The sequence below is a fragment of the Terrapene carolina genome, unplaced genomic scaffold (assembly GCF_002925995.2).
Source record: "Terrapene carolina triunguis isolate 2854851 unplaced genomic scaffold, T_m_triunguis-2.0 Scaffold21, whole genome shotgun sequence".
Lineage (NCBI taxonomy): Eukaryota > Metazoa > Chordata > Testudines > Emydidae > Terrapene > Terrapene triunguis.
The window spans coordinates 23986327-24008950 of record NW_020664372.1 but is presented as its reverse complement, the minus strand read 5'-3'; the positions used below and the strand labels follow the sequence as shown (position 1 = coordinate 24008950).

At 38.2% G+C, this 22624-nt stretch overlaps 1 protein-coding gene across 1 annotated transcript in view; it reads right to left on the bottom strand.

Moving 5' to 3' along the window:
- The window catches only part of PCCA (propionyl-CoA carboxylase subunit alpha), a 398317-nt gene that overhangs the window by 235984 nt on the left and 139709 nt on the right, over window positions 1–22624 (bottom strand). The window contains exons 9-11 of the mRNA XM_024205358.2: window positions 19402–19480; window positions 11098–11200; window positions 682–776 (exon numbers count right to left, since the gene is read on the bottom strand). Of these exons, the coding sequence (XP_024061126.1) occupies window positions 682–776; window positions 11098–11200; window positions 19402–19480 (277 nt within the window). The remainder of the gene's footprint in view (window positions 1–681; window positions 777–11097; window positions 11201–19401; window positions 19481–22624) is intronic.

The window sequence follows — 22624 nt, the reverse complement described above, 5'->3', positions numbered from 1 at the left end:
CACACACACACACACACACACACACACACACACACACACACACACACTTCTTTCTGGTGAACACCTTTGCAGCATGTTATAAGATGGTGTATTAGAGAGCTTTTAAAACCCAATCCTGTGAAGAGCTAATGTGCCTCAACTCTTACTAAAATCAATGGAGTTAAAAACATTGAGCAGCTGGAGGTACTGGACTCCTAATAACTACAGGTCATTAATTTGATTGGGACTTGCTATGGAGTGAGGTACTACTCAACACTTGAGTAACAGGGCGAGATTCTGCCATCCTATCAATTAACGTAGCAATCAAACATCTTCAGGAACAGCGAGTTTGAGACTTCATTTGGCTTCTGTACTCACTGGTAGGAGGCGATCACAAAAGGAGAACATTTTTGTGTGTATGTCTAAAATACTTGACCAGTACTCTTACTATCTATTTTATACAAGATTATGAATAAAAACTGTAATAACTTGACATAGAATGAACATTGTGAAGCTAGATCAGAATACTGCGATGCTAAATTCTGAATCAGAATTACATTAGTTACTTAAACACTACTACTTGTTTTTACGGTGTTTTTTAATGGACTAAAAATTGTTCATATCTGTACAGTATGTAAAAGTAGCTTTCCAAAGCGTAATCAATGCTCATAAAAAGGTACAAGGAAAGAAGTTTATACTCACCTTGGTGCCTCTTCCACAACCTTTTGATTTCTTCTTTGAATGGAGCACTCTCTTTCATTCAGCCACAAAGCATTGTCATGCTTATCTGCCAAAACCTAGTAGAATATGTTGCTATTAACAAAGAAGTGCATATATTTGGCCTTTTTATATTCCACTATCAGATGCCTGTGCTGTCATCTGTGTGCCATAGATTTCATTACATAAGAGTTCAAATGTAAAATGTTTCACCAAATTAAACATAAAAAAGAAGCACTCTAGCAAAGCATGCTGAAAACAGAAATGAACATTTCCTTTCTAGAGAATTAGCTGTATTATAAATACGGGGAGAATATTATTTCAAACTCTAAACACAGTAACTGTCTTTTTTCTAAAATCTCCACTACTTATTTTTTTAAATTGTATTTATGAAGGATATGTGGGGGGAAATCCCTTTGGATTCTTCGACCATGGGATGGTGTTCCAAGGAGGAGTGCTGGGCAGGGACGGGCTCCACCTAACGAAGAGAGGAAAGAGCATCTTCGCCAGCAGGCTGGCTAACCTAGTGAGGAGGGCTTTAAACTAGGTTCACCGGGGGAAGGAGACCAAAGCCCTGAGGTAAGTGGGGAAATGGGATCCTGGGAGGAAGCACAAGCAGGAGAACGCAAGAGGGGAGGACTCCTGTCTCATGCTGAGAAAGAGGGACGATCAATGAGTTATCTTAAGTGCCTATACACAAATGCAAGAAGCCTGGGAAACAAGCAGGGAGAACTGGAAGTCCTGGCACAGTCAGGGAACTATGATGCGATTGGAATAACAGAGACTTGGTGGGATAACTCACATGACTGGAGTACTGTCATGGATGGATATAAACTGTTCAGGAAGGACAGGCAGGGCAGAAAAGGTGGGGGAGTTGCGTTGTATGTAAGAGAGGAGTATGACTGCTCAGAGCTCCGGTATGAAACTGCAGAAAAACCTGAGAGTCTCTGGATAAAGTTGAGAAGTGTGAGCAACAAGGGTGATGTCGTGGTTGGAGTCTGCTATAGACCACCAGACCAGGGGGATGAGGTGGATGAGGCTTTCTTCTGGCAACTAGCAGAAGTTGCTAGATCGCAGGCCCTGGTTCTCATGGGAGACTTTAATCACCCTGATATCTGCTGGGAGAGCAATACAGCGGTGCACAGACAATCCAGGAAGTTTTTGGAAAGTGTAGGGGACAATTTCCTGGTGCAAGTGCTGGAGGAACCAACTAGGGACAGAGCTTTTCTTGACCTGCTGCTCACAAACAGGGAAGAATTAGTAGGGGAAGCAAAAGTGGATGGGAACCTGGGAGGCAGTGACCATGAGATGGTCGAGTTCAGGATCCTGACACAAGGAAGAAAGGAGAGCAGCAGAATACGGACCCTGGACTTCAGAAAAGCAGACTTTGACTCCCTCAGGGAACAGATGGGCAGGATCCCCTGGGAGAATAACATGAAGGGCAAAGGGGTCCAGGAGAGCTGGCTGTATTTTAAAGAATCCTTATTGCAGTTGCAGGAACAAACCATCCCAATGTGTAGAAAGAATAGTAAATATGGCAGGCGACCAGCTTGGCTAAACAGTGAAATCCTTGCTGATCTTAAACGCAAAAAAGAAGCTTAAAGAAGTGGAAGATTGGACAAATGGCCAGGGAGGAGTATAAAACTATTGCTCAGGCATGCAGGAATGAAATCAGGAAGGCCAAATCACACTTGGAGTTGCAGCTAGCAAGGGATGTTAAGAGTAACAAGAAGGGTTTCTTCAGGTATGTTAGCAACAAGAAGAAAGTCAAGGAAAGTGTGGGCCCCTTACTGAATGAGGGAGGCAACCTAGTGACCGAGGATGTGGAAAAAGCTAATGTACTCAATGCTTTTTTTGCCTCTGTCTTCACGAACAAGGTCAGCTCCCAGACTGCTGCACTGGGCAGCACAATATGGGGAGAAGGTGACCAGCCCTATGTGGAGAAAGAAGTGGTTCGGGACTATTTAGAAAAACTGGACGTGCACAAGTCCATGGGGCCGGATGCGCTGCATCCGAGGGTGCTAAAGGAGTTGGCGGATGAGATTGCAGAGCCATTAGCCATTATTTTTGAAAACTCATGGCGATCAGGGGAGGTCCCGGATGACTGGAAAAAGGCTAATGTAGTGCCCATCTTTAAAAAAGGGAAGAAGGAGGATCCGGGGAACTACAGGCCAGTCAGCCTCACCTCAGTCCCTGGAAAAATCATGGAGCAGGTCCTCAAGGAATCAATTATGAAACACTTAGAGGAGAGGAAAGTGATCAGGAACAGTCAGCATGGATTCACCAAGGGGAAGTCGTGCCTGACTAACCTAATTGCCTTCTATGATGAGATAACTGGCTCTGTGGATGAGGGGAAAGCAGTGGATGTGTTATTCCTTGACTTTAGCAAAGCTTTTGATACAGTCTCCCACAGTATTCTTGCCGCCAAGTTAAAGAAGTATGGCTGGATGAATGGACTGTAAGGTGGATAGAAAGCTGGCTAGATCGTCGGGCTCAACGGGTAGTGATCAATGGCTCCATGTCTAGTTGGCAGCGGGTTTCAAGCGGAGTGCCCCAAGGGTCGGTCCTGGGGCCGGTTTTGTTTAATATCTTTATTAATGATCTGGAGGATGGTGTGGACTGCACTCTCAGCAAGTTTGCAGATGACACTAAACTAGGAGGCGTAGTAGATACACTAGAGGGTAGGGATCGGATACAGAGGGACCTAGACAAATTAGAGGATTGGGCCAAAAAAAACCTGATGAGGTTCAACAAGGATAAGTGCAGAGTCCTGCACTTAGGACGGAAGAATCCCATGCACTGCTACAGACTAGGGACCGAATGGCTAGGTAGCAGTTCTGCAGAAAAGGACCTAGGGGTCACAGTGGACGAGAAGCTGGATATGAGTCAACAGTGTGCTCTTGTTGCCAAGAAGGCTAATGGCATTTTGGGCTGTATAAGTAGGGGCATTGCCAGCAGATCGAGGAACGTGATCGTTCCCCTTTATTCGACATTGGTGAGGCCTCATCTGGAATACTGTGTCCAGTTTTGGGCCCCACACTACAAGAAGGATGTGGAAAAATTGGAAAGAGTCCAGCGGAGGGCAACAAAAATGATTAGGGGTCTGGAGCACATGACTTATGAGGAGAGGCTGAGGGAACTGGGATTGTTTAGTCTCCAGAAGAGAAGAATGAGGGGGGATTTGATAGCAGCCTTCAACTACCTGAAGGGGGGTTCCAAAGAGGATGGAGCTCGGCTGTTCTCAGTGGTGGCAGATGACAGAACAAGGAGCAATGGTCTCAAGTTGCAGTGGGGGAGGTCCAGGTTGGATATTAGGAAACACTATTTCACTAGGAGGGTGGTGAAGCACTGGAATGCGTTACCTAGGGAGGGGGTGGAGTCTCCTTCCTTGGAGGTTTTTAAGGCCCGGCTTGACAAAGCCCTGGCTGGGATGATTTAGTTGGGAATTGGTCCTGCTTTGAGCAGGGGGTTGGACTAGATGACCTCTTGAGGTCCCTTCCAACCCTGATATTTTATGATTCTATGATTCTATGAAAGCTCCAATCATTTCAAACATTGTGAGAAATACAAAAGTGAAGTTCATTAAATAAAAAAAACTGAAAATCAATGGATGGGGACAAAATTATATTGTAATCTCCTAAAATAGTATTGCAAACATAAGTATACTGTTAACAATAGCCTATATCAACAAAAGGGAGCAAAATCTCAAAAGATGTCAAATTTAGCTATTGATCTATGGATAAAAAGCTTTCAGAAACAGTTACTAATGGAGCCTACTCAATGGGTTAATCATAATACAGTGCCCCTCAAATGGGAGACAAGTGTTCAGAAACATCGTAACAACAAGGAGTCCCGTGGTACCTTAAAGACTAACAGATTTATTTGGGCATAAGCTTTCGTGGGTTAAAAAACCCGTGTCTCTTGGCAAAAGCGAGGGGGGAAAGAATGAGATTTGGAATGTAACATCCAGATTTCTCCAACAATTCAGATGAAAATTTAACTGGTTGTTTCAAGGAGCCTTCCCAAGCAGCTGAAGCTACTGCAGTCCCTGCAAGCTTAGTATATTGAAGAGCAAGGCATAGGATGAAAAGTCTGAGTCCCATTTCACATATCCAGACTGGAGAAGCGTGCAGGTCAGCAGGATAGGACTGTCAACTGATCATGAGCTTTTCAAACTGTCAGAAGAAAGGAAAATATAGGCAGTCCTAGTCTGAGCCCAATCCTTTCGTTCATACTCAGGCCACTCCTTAATGCTTCCTTTGGCTTTTCCCAACTTTATATCTTATTTCATGCTGCTCCCTATTCTTGGAGCAATTCCCCCCTTTTCATGTACTAAGCATACTTTCCTCTCCTACAAACCTTTTTCCACTAGCCTTCCCGCTCTGATTTACAATTGTATGTACCAATCCTCATGTCCCATCCTTTAAAAGTGCAGTTCTGAACTCAAAATTGACTAGATAAAAATAGTACCATCTTACTCAAAAACCTGTGTGAACTCATCCCTATCTGCTTACTTTAGCAAAAAAAAGTTTTAACAACTTGTTTCTTTTAGCACCACAGAGTAAATAGACCTGAGAGCGAGCTAGATTCCATTACAGCTCATGCATCAACACAAAATTGTTAACTAATGTGGAAATAACCCAGGCAAATGAGACAAAAGTCTGAGTTTTGATTTCAGTGGGACTACTTTATGTGTTTAAAGTTAATCATATGTTAAAGTGCTAAGCTGGATCAGGGCCAGATCAGCTACTTGCAGCATCAAACTCAACATTTTCATAGGAATCCTTAGGGGATAGAGGTGAGGATGGAGCATAATTTGTCCCCACTTAACCTGTGGAACTTGGGGGATCCCCAGGAGAAATCCACATAGGTGCCTTTAGCTTTTGTGCTGGTGCTTGATCCCACTGCTTCCCAATGACCCTGGAGAGCACAAATGCTGCTAGAGCATTGTTGTAAAGGTGTATTATAATGCATCACTAGTTCATAGGAGTTTCCTAAGTACAGCTGGTCTCTGAATCTCCCAAAAGGAAGGTTTTGAAGCACTCTTCAGGAAACAGAGCAACACAGCATAGCTTCAGGGTGTATTAACTTGTGCTGGAACAGAAAAATGGAGCATCCAACAGAGCATTCCAGTCCTGGTCCGTCCAGTCCATGACTGCAGAAACTGAACTCCATGGAGTCCCAGTAGAGAAGTGTCTTTAGAGAAGGGGAGACTTATACTATAAATATTATTTTAAATAATAAAACCCAAAGGACAGGGCATGCTCGCTTGTGTAGAATTGCTCTTCTGGAACAACAATGGCTGCTTCATTGCCCTGCTTTTCTATAACCAGACCCTCTTATTCGGGCTTTTCCATTGAAACAGTTTTTCAATAGAAAATTCGGGGTGGAGTGAAAGTAACTAAACAAACCTTTTCATGAAAAAAGTGTCTGCTTTCCACAGAAAAATTCAAGTTTTAATTGAAAAAACAGCTTTGACAAAAAGTAGAAATTGTCAATGGAAATCTGACAGATTTATTTCCCCCTATTTATATAAACATTTTCCGGGGGGAGGGAGGGGAGAATCATCTGATCAGCTCTCCCTTATCTCCTTCTTAGTTAGGAAACCCACCTTCACTCCTCCCACTCCTTTCCCCAGTTCTGAGGTATCTATAGTCTCTCGGGAAACTGCTTGTATCATTACTCACGTTTGCAATCTGCTTCTTAAAACTATTATTTTGCCACTATCAACAAACTTGGCTTATAAGAAGCAGATATGAGTTCTTAACACAAAGGCTTAAGACGTTGCTTTTAACAATCTAGCTCAATGGTGTAAGCAAAGGAACATCCAGAGTTGGGTCTTTATCTAGAGACCACTATCCATATTATTTTAAGAAAAAAAAACAAAAAGAATTGTTTAATAAAAGAATTATTATATATAATTATAATTATTTTCAGAAGAGGTTTCATTGTCAAAATGCATTTACAGAAAGTGGGAATAACAGTCTTTAATTACTACTGGGGTGAACTGAAATTCCCATCTACCTCTAATTAAAAATACATGTTCCATCTACAGTATTTTTTCCTAATTAGTGGTGATAAAAAACAAGATATTAAAAAAATTACTAAAGAAAATGGTCAGTTTTGTGAAGTTCCAAGATTAACTAGTTAGTGGTATTTATTACTGACACCTGATTACACTAAATAATAAAATAACATTTATTGCACTCTCTATTTGAATTCAGCCAAATGCCATTTCCAGTTGCAACATTTGATATTTAACCAAATACCCTGCAATTAGACATTCAGTTTACTTTTACTTTAAACTGAGATCCTTCATGTCAGATATTCAAGGAGAACAAGACTCCAAAAATCAGTTCAAGCCATGAAGTCTATTTGGACTTTTTTTTCCTGTTAATTGTTTTAGCCTTTTTTTATGTTTTACGAGTGTTTGTTTTATTCCTCAGCACAGGAAACCCTTACATTTTTAAGTACGCAAGGTTTTGGAGCTGTGCAAGAATGTTAAAAAAAAACTGTTTAAAAGCTATTGCTAAATTAATAAATATTTGGCATCTGTTTTCAAAGTGTTTGTATGTTCAGCAGTCTGAACATGAATCAAGGTCAATCTCCTAAACTTGATTAGGATATGTAGCTAAAATGATATACTGGATTGTTGTAAAGGTGTATTATAATGCATTACAAGGATAAAATATGGTTCATTATTCTTATTTCAAATTTATAAATTATAAAAATCAATGATATCTTGTTTGATCTTTGATGTTATTTGATTTATAGTATCACATTGTTCTAAAATGTGAAATATCCGAACATTTTTGAAAGGTAGAGCAAAAAATATCAGTCAGGCAGGGTTATTTAATAAGAAGTGAATAAAGGTGGATTGCAAAATTAACTACCAATATAAGAAAGCACTTGAGCACACATTTAACTTTAAGCACATATTAAATCCCATTGACTTTCAGAGTTTTCCTGAACTGAGGGTCTTAAAAATCAACAATTTCTGAATCCATTTTTAGACTTCTTAAATAGGCTACCATCCCCACTTCAGGTGCTAGTTTCACTGTGCATTTTATAGTACTTTTGATCCAACTCTGTATCTACTGAAATGGAAGGAAATTTTGCCACTGATTCAGTTGGGTGGTTCTGCTTACTTGTTTGATGGGGTGGAAGAGAAATAAGAAGAAGATTTATCATTTTTTAATTTTTATAAAAAATAATTTGACAGCCAACATTACCCCTGTTGAGGAACAGATTACTTTAAGGCCCCAAGCCTACAACCACACATGCATGTGCTTAATTTTAAGCATGTGAGGAGTCTCTTTGATACTATTTAATATTGATCTTTTATGTTTATAAAACATATTTGATAGCTGACACTTTTTTAATGTTGGTATCTTTCCAGAGACCAAAGAGATGGTATTTGGTGCCACAAAGGAAGAATAGGAGTCTACAGTTTCAAAAGTGAATAGTAGTTTTGGGTGTCAAATTTGAGTTCTATCAGAAGGCCCAGATTTTCAGATGCTGGATGTTCAACACCTTATGAAAAATCAGGCCTTTTAAGGTATTTAAAGTGGAGCCCCAAAAAAAGCTGGGGACCCAAAAACCAATAGTCACTGTTGAAAATTTGGGCCTTTTGATAGGATTCAGTCCCTGGTCACTCAAAAGCCAGAATATAGTTTTGGGCTTAACCTTCACCCTTAGTAGATTCAATATTTGCTCATTTTTCTGATACCATATCAAGTCTGTGTTTAGGGAAACTTTTAAGCAAAAAAACAAAAATCAGATCATACTAAGCATGTTGGGTAAAAGAGTGGACATATTTGGCAGTGTTAAAGGGGTTAATTTGTTTTTTCCTCTTACTTACCAGTCCACACAATCAGCAGGGTTTTTTATATTAAATTATTGAACTGCTGTCAAAGTATCTCAAGGTCTCAGTGGAAAAAAATCACATGACAAATTATAAGGAATTTGTATTTTGAACTGGAAAAACAAATGAAACTTCCGTTAAGGAAACTGACACACACATTATAGATTTCTTGTCAGAAGAGATTCATTCAGGGTTGCATCCACAATTTTAAGTTCCATAGATAAGATGGGAAAGAATACATTCAAAATATTAAACAGGTAAAACTTTTTACCAAAATCTGTATGCCTGAATATAGTCCTGTTTGGTATCAATAAATCTGGTTTTAATTTATATGATACCCATTGATGCACACACACTAAAGAAAGATGTCAAGTAAGTTGTTCACTCTAGTCTAATAGCCCTTGCTTGAGCTTCAGCACTTTGATTTTTCAAAATTCTGACAGGCAAAAAACTCATATTAAGAAGTAGGAGTTGGTTTGTAATTAGTTATAAATATATTTGAAAATCTTTATTCACATCACTTTACCTAGAGTCTTAAGAAAACAGTAAAAGAAACCTCAGAATCCCTTTCAGGTTTGTTAGAGTTGTATGCAAAACTCTAACTTGACTGTTTAAATAACGTATTCTATGCCCAGTATTTTGCACTTTGAAATAATAAATCCACATAATTATTTAGCTTGAGGCACATTTTATGACTAAATCCAAACATAAGCATGATATAATAAATACTTTCCCCTCCCGCCCCCCCCAAGATCTGTGGGAAAGTTCTAGGGTTTATATGGATACGTTTCTGCTTCCATATGAAATAGGATGCAATACAAACCAACATTGTCAGAACAACCACTGTACTTGTCTTTTATTGAAACAAATATTGAAGAATGCGTTAAAATGTAAAAAAATTCCCTCCAGAAAAATCTAAAGATAATTTTTCTCCCCAAATTGTGTGCAATCGATAAGTGTAATAATGGTATAATTTTTTGCTTTGAATTCAATGTAAATATAACTCAGACATTGGTTACATAATATGAATCAAGCACAGTATATTATATACCCACTAATGGCAAAGATTCAAAAATTCTTTAATGTACATAATATTAAAATTTTAGCACAATTTTGAAGTAGAATGATGATGTAGCTGAGATAGCACTTCTGCTCAAACTCTATTTTTAATCATTTATCTCTTATTTCAAAGAAGTATTTGGGGCTGCAAATTTCTTGTTCTTGGCTAAAAGTCCAAAGGAAATTGTCTTGGAAAATGTTGTAATATTTTGCTACATTATTCTTCTAATGCATGAGCATTAGAAGAGATTTGTTTCCATTAGTTAAGACATCTTTAAATGTATTTATTTTCAAAACAGAGGCTTGTTTTAAATGTTCAGATTTGGTGAATTCTTGTAAGACGACTGGTGTCTCTGGCATGAACAAAATTTATCTTCAAGCCTGAAAAGAGCTGCTTGTAACACAAAGGGCATTTGGAGTCGTTCCATTTGCTTCAGTGGAGCTATGCCAAATTATACCAACTGCAGGTCTGGCCCAAGATCAAAATTAATCTTCTTTTGTATCTAAGCTATCCAAGTAAAAAGCAGCCATATATTGTGACCTATAAGGCAACACCTACACACACCTTACGTGGTTCAACTGACTTCACAGCAACTACAAATGTGTAGTTCAAATGATATGCATCATCAGTCATCAGAACCCGTTGATGACCTTCATTTGATTTTCCTGTGTTATGTCCAACGTATCTGAAGGAATTAAGCAATCCCCTCTGGACAAATAAGAAAATGTTAAATGTGCTCTGGAGGAAGTTGGCTCTAGACCACCTTAGCTTGAAGAATGCTTCGATAGTGGGATGCGGAGGTGAAAAACAAAGGAGAAAATTTGGGGGCAGGCAGATCTTTGAGGTTCAGACAAATGCATGGATACCATTTCTCCCATCTTCCTGGAAAACAGAGGGGAGTAGGAGCGAAAATGTTATTTTGTTATCTGAAGCATATTAATAGATTAATCCATGCTAATGGAAAGAGGGGTAAAATATAGCTCCTAGCAAAGCCCGCCCCCATGAATTAGAACAAGTAGCACTGCATCAAATAGCCGCACTCAGGGTTTCTGCCAGATCAGGGGAGTTATAAGTTGTGATGGATACTCTGTAGGAACCTTGCTGCAGGAAGCAGCTCAAGGGATATGCTAGATCAGCACATCACATAGCCACCATGGTCACAAACGCCTTCCCCATTAGCCTGCACCACCCGCGTTTTGGGTTGCGATGGACCCATCTGGACACTCTAGCAGAAGGGATGATGCAGTGGAAGAAAAGAGGTTGTAAGACTTTCCACCTCCAGAATCTACTCTGAAAGAAGCTTGAGAGGACAGCTGAATCCAAGTCACGGTCTCTGAGTATCAGAATACAGTTTGATATCCACATTAATGTCTTTAAAGCTATAATAAATCTGACCATGCTTACCATTATAGTGCATGTTCGACCATCTCAAGGTTTGATCATTTCAAATTTTATTTCAAATGGAAAAAATACATACCTGGATTTCTATGTGGCGAGGGTTATCAATAAACTTTTCTATCAATAGTCGATCATCACCAAAACTTGAAGCAGCTTCTTGAGATGAAAATCTAAAGCCTTCCCTTTAAAAAAAAAAAAAAAGCAAGGCTGACAATAAAGAAAATGAATCCTTTTACGGCCTGATTCAGTTTCCACTTAAGTTAGTGGGAGTTTTGGTATTCACTTAAATCAGACTACCATCCGTTAATCTATATATCACCAAAAAGACACGATTCACTAAGTGTACATTCAATTTTTTAAACAGAATGCAAAAATAAGAGCTTTCTTGGATAGGTAGAAGGAAAGTAAAAATTCATTAATTTTCCCCTCAAAGAACAAAGGGAACTCTGAAGAGTTTAAACGTTTGAGCATTTTTAAGACAGTTGGACAACTTTGCACAAGTTACATATTTTCCATGAGAAAAAATAGTAAAATTCCAAAAACAATTATGTAATACAAAATTCACATCTTGGATGGGTCCATTATTAATTTTTAGGAATTGCAGCGTCTGAATAACTCAACGATGGCAGAGCCAAAGGTTAGTTATACAAAAATTAAATGAAAGAACAAATCTTGGATGCTGTACTATGTAAATTCAGCTGTTCTACACATTACTAAATGCACAATTTTTTTAAACAATACTTAGCTATAGTCATAAGTTTTTTTTCCTAATGTATGGTAGAACTCAGCCTTACATTGCATGCACCAAGCCCCTTAGTATGATTTCCCCTCCTGCCTTTATTTACTTTCTCCTACATAAGATTTAATTTTTCATTTGTTTGATTAATGAGATACTGAACGTGTTGGTTTCACTTTTCCTGATAGAGCAGTTACTACTGCGGGACATGACTAGTGAAATACAAATTTAAGTACAGTTTCCACTGGGTAAAGTTGACACATGTGAATAGGGCCCAAAGGCTGCATGGTGGACTCTGCAACCCCTTCACACAGCAGACAAGAGGTTCTGTGCTGGCCCCAGAGACAGGCCAATTCACAGGAGAGGTGGGGGGCGAACTACTGTATCTTCAGCTGCCAGAATGCAGTCGTCCTAACACCACATGTAGGAGGTGCAGAGTGGTAGCAGTCACTGGGTACGTCTTCACTTACATCCAGGTCCGGATGTAAGCAATCGGTTTTCTGAGTTCGATTTATCGCGTCTGGTTAAGACGCGATAAATCGATCCCGGATCGATCCCGGAAGTGCCCCGGATCGATCCCGGAAGTGCTCGCCGTCGACGCTGGTACTCCAGCTCGGCGAGCAGAGTACGCAGCATCGACGGGGAGCCTTCCTGCCGCGTCTGGACCGCGGTAAGTTCGGACTAAGGTACTTCGAAATCAGCTACGTTATTAACGTAGCTGAATTTGCGTACCTTAGTCCGAAGTGGGGGGGTTAGTGTAGACCAGGCCTCTGTTTTAGCCCATAAAATGGAACAGTAGCCATGGAAGGGCTGTGATGCACTTGCCTATTAGTTGGAGGCAGCTGTGAATTTCTTCTCTCCCAAACTCAGTTCAGTGTCCTAAACAAAGCCTCCCTGACAGTTTTTTGTAGGATGGATACATGTGGCCCTTTTTTGAGTATTATATTTAAAGGTACCTCTATCATCCTCTTAAACACGCACATTTAGATAATGGCTGTTTTATAATTTAAAGAGATTTGAATTTGTTTAGCACTCAGTTGTTCCCTTTGGCCAATTTTATTTTTTAACCTCAAAACATTAAATTTATTTATTCAAGAGGAAGATGGACTTCAGCGTATTCATGCTCTGTACAACAAAATTATACCACTTGTATACAAGTAGACACCACTCTAGCTTATCTGACTAAAAACGTTAAACTAAAATGGTGCAAAATAGAGAGAGAGAAAGACACACACACACACACACACACACACACAGATACACCACTACCCCGATATAACACGAATTCGGATAAAACGCGGTAAAGCAGTGCTCCGGGGGGGGCAGGGCTGCGCACTCCGGTGGATCAAAGCAAGTTCGATATAACGCGGTTTCACCTATAACGCAGTAAGATTTTTTGGCTCCAGAGGACAGCGTTACATCAAGGTACAGGTGTACATCTATATTTATCAAAACAGATTCTGAACAATTTTAAGTCCACCGGTCGCTCGGCTAGAACACGGGATTTGGGATCCATGTGCTGTACCGCGTTATATGTGAATTCGCGCTATATAGACGCGCATTCTAACGAAGGTCCAGTGTATTGAAATCAATGGATTTGCTTTTGTAAACATTATATCAGACAGCATTATGTGAAATTGATTGACTACTTTATTTTTCCTTCACTGAAGCATGTGCTAATTAAAAATCCAGACTGCAATGCTTGTTTAAAAAAAAAAAAAAATCAATATGCCTAATTACCTCATCTATACATCTGTAAAACCTAAAAATACGTGACTGTCTTAATTAGGTATTTTGACCTTATTTACACACTTGTGTTTTCTAAACCTATCTTTGTGTCCATAAATAGAATGAAGACTATTAATAAAAGAATGAATTTCATTCATTTTAAAGGGGCATAGAAGACCTAGTCAGATTACACAGGCTAGGCAGAGAGACAATGTCTGGACGTAAGCCCAACAAAGATATTACGTATTTTAAGCTTCACGCTTCTCTTTGAATCAATACTGAACCAGTGGCCTAGGGACCCAAAGCATTAGGAGATACTGTCTCAGATCTTTGCCATGGCTGAGGAGCATACTGTCAGCTCAGGAGAGGGTGGTGAAAAGGTGGCCTTTGCACTCCTCCAATTCTGGTTGAGCTGTGTGCCAGACTGGTTCTCCAGGGATGCTGTAGGGCTTCTTTAATGTCTTTTTTTCACCAAGACTACACTTCTTGGCAAGAAATATGCATTCAATAAAAACAGAACCCACAAGTTTTCTTGCTGTTGGCTGAATTGCAATGGAATGATCTGGGAGCACTGCATGCTCACAAAGCTCAGCCTCACTACAATTACAGAAACCACCTTCTTTGGGCAGAAATAGATAGGGTAAGTAGGAGACTTGGGATATAATGTCACATTACAATATCCGATACTGGGACCAGCCAAATACCAATTAATGCGGGGGGGAATAAAATTCCAGTGCTGGCATTGCTTAGACCAGGGGTAGGCAACCTATGGCACGCGTGCCAAAGGCGGCACACAAGCTGATTTTCAGTGGCACTCACACTGCCCGGGTCCTGGCCACCAGTCCAGGGGGCTCTGCGTTTTAATTTAATTTTAAATGAAGCTTCTTAAACATTTTAAAAACCTTATTTACTTTACATACAACAATAGTTTAGCTATATATTATAGACTTATAGAAAGAGACCTTCTAAAAACGTTAAAATGTATTACTGGCATGCGAAACCTTAAATTAGAGTGAATAAATGAAGACTCAGCACATCACTTCCGAAATGTTGCCGACCCCTGGCGTAGACACTTTCTGTCTAGTTCTGTGTTCTTGTGAAACCTAGCTCTAAAAACAGCTGTTTGAGAATCACCAATACAATCCCTTTAAAACTGTGACTGTTAAGTGCAATGCTCAACGTTAATCAAAATATAAATACCTTACAAATAATTAGTTTAAGTAAACATAAAAAGTAAACAAACAAACAAAAACAATGCTTTAGCTTGATTCCAAATTTCTTTTAAATGATTTGAGAAAACTCTTGTATATAGTCACAACATTTTTACTATATAAATGGCTGGCTTCTTGTTTATAAAAAGACACAGTCAAAGTCCTAGAATCACAAATTAAATACCTGGGGATTTGATTCCTTCCCCTCCCCACCAGTAAAATGGAATTTCACAAATTTAGTGAGCTTTCTCTATTCACTTTTAATATTCTACCAAATAACTCATATCCAATCTATTTACAACATCCTTGATTACAGCAGGAAAAAAATCTCTTTGGAGAATCAGTGTTGTGTTAATTTTCTTAACTGAATGCAATCTGATTTTTTTTTTTTTTTTTTTTTTTTAAAGGAGAATTACAAAATTAGAGGATGTAGTGAATGCAACACGGGAAATCACCAGTAACTTTGTTTGCCATAGTCCCCTTTTCTATCAAACTACCTAGCAACAACAATCACAGACAGCCTTATGACTTCACCTACCCAAGAAAGGAGACAAAAGATCGGTCTATCAAGGCAAATTCATCTCAGGAAGGTACTTGGGGCAGTTGTTAAACTGAGAATAAGAAAAAAAAAATCACTGAGCATAATTTCCCATTCTAAAGGCTGTCATAACTATAGCTGAAAATAGATAGAAACTGCTTTTTCAAGTTATCTAATGTATTCATAGTTTCATGGATCTGTCATCCAAAGGTGTGAATAGGGTTCTGTCATCTCCTGGAAAACTAAGGATAAATCCCACTGCAGAAATGTTACCTGGTACAAAGAGAAATTGTGGTCCCATAAAAGGTAGAGCTCACACAAAGAGCTAAGATGGCTAACACAGGACCAGAAAGAGCACTGACTGAGACTTTTCTTGAAACCAGCTTGAGTCAGGGGGAAAGGGAGACACAACATGCTGGAGGGAACGGACTGCATGTCCAACCACTTTCAGAACACCAATTCCAATGGTGAGGGGAGCATAATTCCAATCCAAGCAAGGGTGAGAAAGGACAGCTGCATCCTGCTGAGAGATGCATGCAATTTGTAACCACCTTGGAGAAGCCTTCAGCTACATACCTCCACAGCTCAATCTCTATGCTGTCAGTGCAAGGTTTTCTGGGTTGGAGAATAGTGGTCTATGCATGTAGGCCAAAGCCCTCTGCTTGCCACATTTTGCAAGGGCCTAGTGCTGATGGAGAGATACATAGGACTGGAGAACAAAAGCTCCAGAAGGTTGATGCTGAGAAATCATTCTTGGGGATGAAGGGAGACCAGAGACCTTGGAGTTTCAGGGTTGGCTCCCTACCTGCAAAAAATTCATGTATACCACTACAAAGGTTGCCAAGAGATAAGAACTCCCTAGCAGTCTGTTCCAAACATACACACAAAGTGGGAAATTGAATGAGAGATGCATTTTGTCTATGGAAGTCAGTAATGCTGACAGAGACCTTGAGGTGACAGCAGACAGCAAAGTAGAGGAATCACAATATGAGTCTACAATGTATCATGAGTTTGCAACAGGACATAAGTCAATGTAATTTTGGACTGTTTATGCAGAGAAGTTCATCACAATGCAAAGAGGCAACAGTCACTCCATACAGCTCTACTACAATTGATCATTCTAGACACCTCCATTACCGCAAGGATATCCATAGTTTGGAGGGACTTTAGAAGAGAGCAATTAAAATGGTGAGAGAGCTGACGGGATGACATATGAAGATAAGAAGATCAGTAAAGGAGAGATTAATAGGAGACTTGATAACTTTCCAAAAGCAAGGAGAGTATAAATACCAAAGAGAGAAAAGAATTATTAAGGGTGGTAGATTGAGGTATAACTAGGGATGAATAATAGGATGAAATTAAGAATGAAAAGTTTTCTGCCTAAATTTTCCTAAGAGTGAGATCTGTAGGACTGAATAATAAAAGTCCAAGGGATATGCTGAAAGTCTCATCACGTAAGACCTTCAAAAAGTACACAGGATGAAGCACTAGTAATTATGCAACAAGGGAATAATCTTGCAATAGCAAGGAGTGAAGTAGTTCAAATAGGTCTTTTCTATGTTCAATTTCCATTATTCTGGGAATCGTAATCCGTGGTCTTTAATCTTAATTCTTTGAACAAAATATTGTGCATCCCTTGTTTTGAAAAGCAGATTGCAAACTGTGCATCAAATACTCTATATCCTGAAAATCCAGTAAGTGTTTTTTAAGCAAAGTTACTTAAAATGAATTTAGAATTTATGGAAGGTGTCATGTTCACCGCACTCAGAACTAAGTCCACAGGGCAAAAGCACTATAAATTTGCATACACTGGCCCACCAACATATTACAATACTGTTCTAGGGGTACTGCCTCTATAGTTGAGAAGGTAGTTCAGTCTTCATGTTCATTCAGTCTTTGGCCTCTCTGCTGAGATTGCCAACATTAGAAATTAGCATCTTTTTAAAACTGAAACGGGATTGAGACCACAAATTCATCCCACAGGATACCAATCAGCAACTAATCAGATGGCAATTGTTTGTCATTACCAACCTGGGCTGCACTCAGAATAAGAAGCTCAAGGTGAGAACAGCAAAATGCTATCACTTTTCCCTGGAGCCACCCATTTCAAAAATCAATGTCAATAGGCTTCATGTGATTAGAACCAGAAATTACTCTCTTGTTGCTACACAAAACGGAAAAATACTTTACTATATTTCTTAGACAATATAATCAGTGTGTAGAAGAATCTTTCACAACCTTTCATCGTCACACACGTCATCAATGTTGACTATTAAAAATTAGAGGGAAGTGTTGTTCTATTAATATTTCTACTTCTCCAAATCATACTGTTCCTATTCTAAATATTTTCCCCTCACTCTTAATCTCAGTTTACATTTCTGTAACAGACAGCAAAATATTTAGCCAACTTTAGTTAAAATTTAGGCTTCACTGCTGCCTAGTTGCGAATTGTAAAATGAGAATTTCCTCTTGATTAGATGGGTAGTGCAAATATAGTTTATCTGTAAATGACTCTTTTTTCTTAGTGACTCTGTATGTTCTTTCTCCTACCATTTTTTACACTTTTTGTCGGGTAAGGAAACTTTGCAAAGAAAGGATAAATGTAACACTAGCTAAATGACCATCCGGGAGACAGATTCCTGGGTACACAGTAACAAACACTGAATGGTACTCCAGTGGGTTTTCCATAAACAAGGCAAGTATCACTAGCTGTTGTCCCTAAAGCAGTGTTAAGATAAACAAAAATCATATGCCTAATTGGATTCTGTTGACATCACTCATCTGCATCAGAGAGCTTTCTGACCACCCCAATTCTTATCTGTACTGCTTTAAAACCACTTAGCAATCGTGGTTTAGTACTGCATTTTCATTTTTTTTAAAAAGTTACTCATTTTGTGAAATTTCTTTTGATGATATCTGAAGTGAATACCTTTTGATTTAGTACAACAGAAGTACTTGTTGATTGTACAAGATCAAGGGAGTAATTCTGATTTCTAAAGCAATAGGAGCAAAGCATCCTTCTAAGTATGAAGTGTGTTATCCTAGATCCTCATTCTAAGATGCTATCCTTAATTTCCTATTTAGATTAGAACATAAAGAAGCTATAGGAAGTGAAGAACATAAATAAGATTGTATTATTTATATGTAAAAATTGTTTAATTATTGGCTATTCATTTTGTTTATTTTCTTCTAGCTTTTAGAACCGATACTTCATTCAATTTTTTAACACATGGCACAGCAGTTCATTAAAGATGAACTTATCAAGTAAAATTAAACTGAGTTAATTACAGCTGTTATGTCCTAGTGTGGACAGCATTCAATTTAGAAATAAATCATGAAAAAAGTGTACCTCAAGTTAGATCATTTTTCTCACTGAGATAGTCTTCTGACAATTCCTAGTGCACAGAAGACGTCTCAAAATGCATCATTCTGTGACATCACTAATACGATAAGTTGCAACCGGTCTCCTGATTATTAGGTCACAGAAAAATGCATTCTGAAATATCTTCAGTGAACTCAAAAGTGCTAGAAAGGGCTCGGTATTTTGTGGGAAGACCTATTATAAAAAACTGAAAACTTTTTTTTGGTGTTGAGTATACTTACACAGACACAGACACAGACACAAGTTTACTGGAGATTGATTAATTACATGATTTTGAGCTAAAATATTAGTTACAGCCCAGATCCTGAAAACACTCACAAATGTGTTTCCGTACATTAGTAGTCCGTCCCACTGAATTTAAGAGGACTAATTACATGAATAAATGTTTGCGAGACCGGGGCATAACTGTTTACCTTACTTAATACACTGATAATTCATATAACAATAAATTCAGAGACATACAATATAAATATTATTTACATAATAGATCTATAAAATAAATAAAGCCACAGTAGAAAGGCGGTTGGAAGATAATTTTTTTTCTTATTCCAGTAAGTTGTAAACTGTAATGCTTGCACAGGCAGGTTTGTACTGAAAAAATATATATTAAAAAAATAAAGAAACCACCCACGTATCGTGCACACTTTCTACAAAAGGGATAAAACCAGAAACTATCCAATTTCTCCATTACACATTTGGTATCTGTTTAATTGTCAGTTCACAGCAGTTTAATGGAACTTTGGTAACTGTAGTATTTATCAAGGCTAGTTTTTTGGACAGCATCTCACCTGGTCTCTTCATCATCCCAAGCGATTCTCATGCCTTTCCCACCACCACCTGCTGAGGCCTTGATCATGACAGGGTAGCCTAACAGTGGGGAACAATTACACAGAAGTTCAAACTTTGATCAGTTGCTCATATGAACATGACAACTGGCCACATGTCCAATAAGGCAGCAGACAATAACTGGTTTATTAAAAACCATTTGGTGAGAGAAGAGATTTTTTTTTTCCTTTTTAAGACTACATTGTCAATACAGTACATTCGTGATGCCATGAGAAAGAGGTTCTCTCTATTTCACTTATTCCTCCAAAAATACAGAGTGGACAGAGTCCCTGAGTGGCCAAGTGGTTTAAGAGAAAAAGTATGTTTTTCACTTCTGAGTTAACTTTACTCTTCAAACTAATTTTGTTACCTTTCTTCTGTTGAAATAAGTATTTTCACTGATGAAAATAAAACATACATACTTTACCAGCAGAAATAGACAGGAGGTGTTTCTATGCTATTGGTCAAAATGGCCAGCAGCAACAACTTATGTATTCAAAAGCCTTGGCCAATAGTGCAGTAAATTTCTTTGACATCACAAAAGAGTCACGAGTGAATAAAAAATACTAACAATTATATACCAATAGAAGGTAACAGAAGTATTTTCCCCAAACTGATGTAATACAAACACTAAATTAAGGGACAAAATCTGACACCCCTGCTCAGACTGAGTAGTATTTTACTCCCAGAGTAAAGTTAACTTATTATGAATTTTTCAATTTGGCTGTAAAAGTTTTCTGAATGTTAAAAAGAAAGCGAGAGAGAGAGAGAGAGAGAGAGAGAGAAATTAGTACATGTAGCATAACTATTTTGATTACAAATTACTTTCCAAAGGTCATTTCTTATTTGCATTGATTCATCAGCCTCTCTCTTACACTAATCTGTGAGACATTTGGTAGTTGAGGATCAGATTGGAATAGCTTCTTAGATAGTTTGATATTTTCAAAGATAGGGGAAAAATTCACAACCATTTGTGTGTCACAGGGCTGCAGGTATAGTTTATGAGGATGCTAATTAGAGCAAACTCTACCCCAGCTGACTTGTCTTGGCACTAAAATCATGTTCTGTCCCTGCAAAATGAAGATTTGTTTCTACTCATGACTAATTTGGGAAGCTCACTATTTAAGAGATTTGGGGATGATAGTGAATATTTGGATACAAGCCAAAATAGGGGTGCCTGAATCAACCACTTTAACAAATTTCACTGTCGTTTTTACTGTTTACTTATTTAGTTCTACGAATTGTGACTAGTTTTACCCCTCGCTTTTCAAACAGTTCACATCTATTTAATTTCAAAGGGAAGGCCGGTAAGAATAACTGGACTTGAAAAAACTTTCACATAAAGAGAGATTGGGAAGACTTGAGTTTTCTACCTTTGAAAGGAGGTGAATAAAAGTGCAGATGATAAAACCATATAAATTAATGAATGGTCTAGAGAAGGCAGATTGGAAGCTTCTGAACTTTCCTGCCTCATAATACAAAATAAATAGGACATTCAGTTAAACTGAGGTGGTAAATTCAAAACTGATAAAAGAAAATACTTTCCCAAAGTGTAATTTAACTGTGGAACTCCTTGCCACAGAACGTCAGTGGGCAAATTTAGCAAGATTCAAAATGGGATTAGACATTTTTATGGCTGAAAAGAATATCCACCAGAGTTATCATTGTTAAGGCTAAAAAAGGATATTGGGAGGGATATAAAATCTCATTATAAAACCTTATACTTCAGGCCTTTAGCTAATATCTAACTATTAGAGATTAAATGAGCCCTATTGTGGGGAGCAGATTACCCTACATCTCCCTACTGTGGATTTCTTACTCCAGTCTCTGAAACATCTGGTGCTGACCACTGTCAGAGACAGCTTATTGGACGAGATGGAGCATGGGTCTGATCCAGTATGGCAATTGTGATGTTCCAATCTAACATTAAAAATAAAAATTAATGTTATGTGCCCCACAGTAATACCACTTGAAGCTTGAAAAAGTTCATCTTCTTACCAATAAGGCTAATCATTTCAGCCTGGTATAACACATCATATTATTCAATTGAATGACTCATTGATTTTACTTATACATAGGAGCTACAGTCATTATAAAAATAATTATAATTTTGCTGACATTCAGTTCTGGGGGGAAATGAGGTATACTGTTTACATATTATAAAACATGTAGATCACATTGTTCAACCAAGATGGCTAAACTGGGTTACTTAACAAAAAATGTACAGGAGGGTTGTTATTGGTATGACCCATTGAGTTTTACAGCACTTTACCGCTGCTTTTTGGTAGTTTTATTTGTATTGATTTCATATTAGCTGTACATGTACATAAGGTGGCAAATCAAGACTATACATAGTCCCAGTATGTGTAAAAAAAACAGCACACATTTTATAAAGGAAGAGTTTCAATATACACATACAACTCTCCATAGTAAGGGAGAAAATTTCTGCAATCTACTCTTTTTATGCCTTCCGAGAGAGCATTTTTATTAGATAGTTATCATACTTCGGCTTTGTCTGCATTTGGAAAAATGACAAATGCAGCAATGGTTTCTCCCTATCCTCTCTCAGCTGGCATTGAAAACAATTTAAGTCATAGACCAAACAGAACAGTATTGACAAACCCAGATAATAGAGCCATGTTTGACTTCTGTGTTAGAACATGATTCAAACAGGTCTCCCATTGAAATATTTTCTCACAGTTTGGCCAGATAGAGAACTGCCTATTCCCTACTGTTACAACAGGGTTCAAAAACAGTATTTGAGAAATATACTGAAATAAGGAAGGGGGGAAAATGAAAAAAATAATGGAGAGAAAAGGGTATCCAACCTTTTTCAAATTTCAAGAAGGTCTGTATGTGAATTTTGAGCAGAGGTTGAGTCCTATTTTATGTGAATGCATCAACCATTCCCTAGACATATGACCCTTGAAATTTAAATTAGAAATGCTTCAGGTGAAAAGACAACAAAACATTAAAAATAATATAGAATAAAATAGGGCCAAAATTTTCAAAATTGTGTGTTTAAGATTAGTTTCCTAAATACATAAGCAAAAAACAAAAAAATAGCCTGCTTTCAAAGATGCTAAGCACACTAGCTGCCTTCCACTTTAACAGAATTTGTGGGTATTTAGCATTTCTGAAAAACCAGAGAACTTTCATTTGTGTGTCTAAATGTGGCCTTAAGAA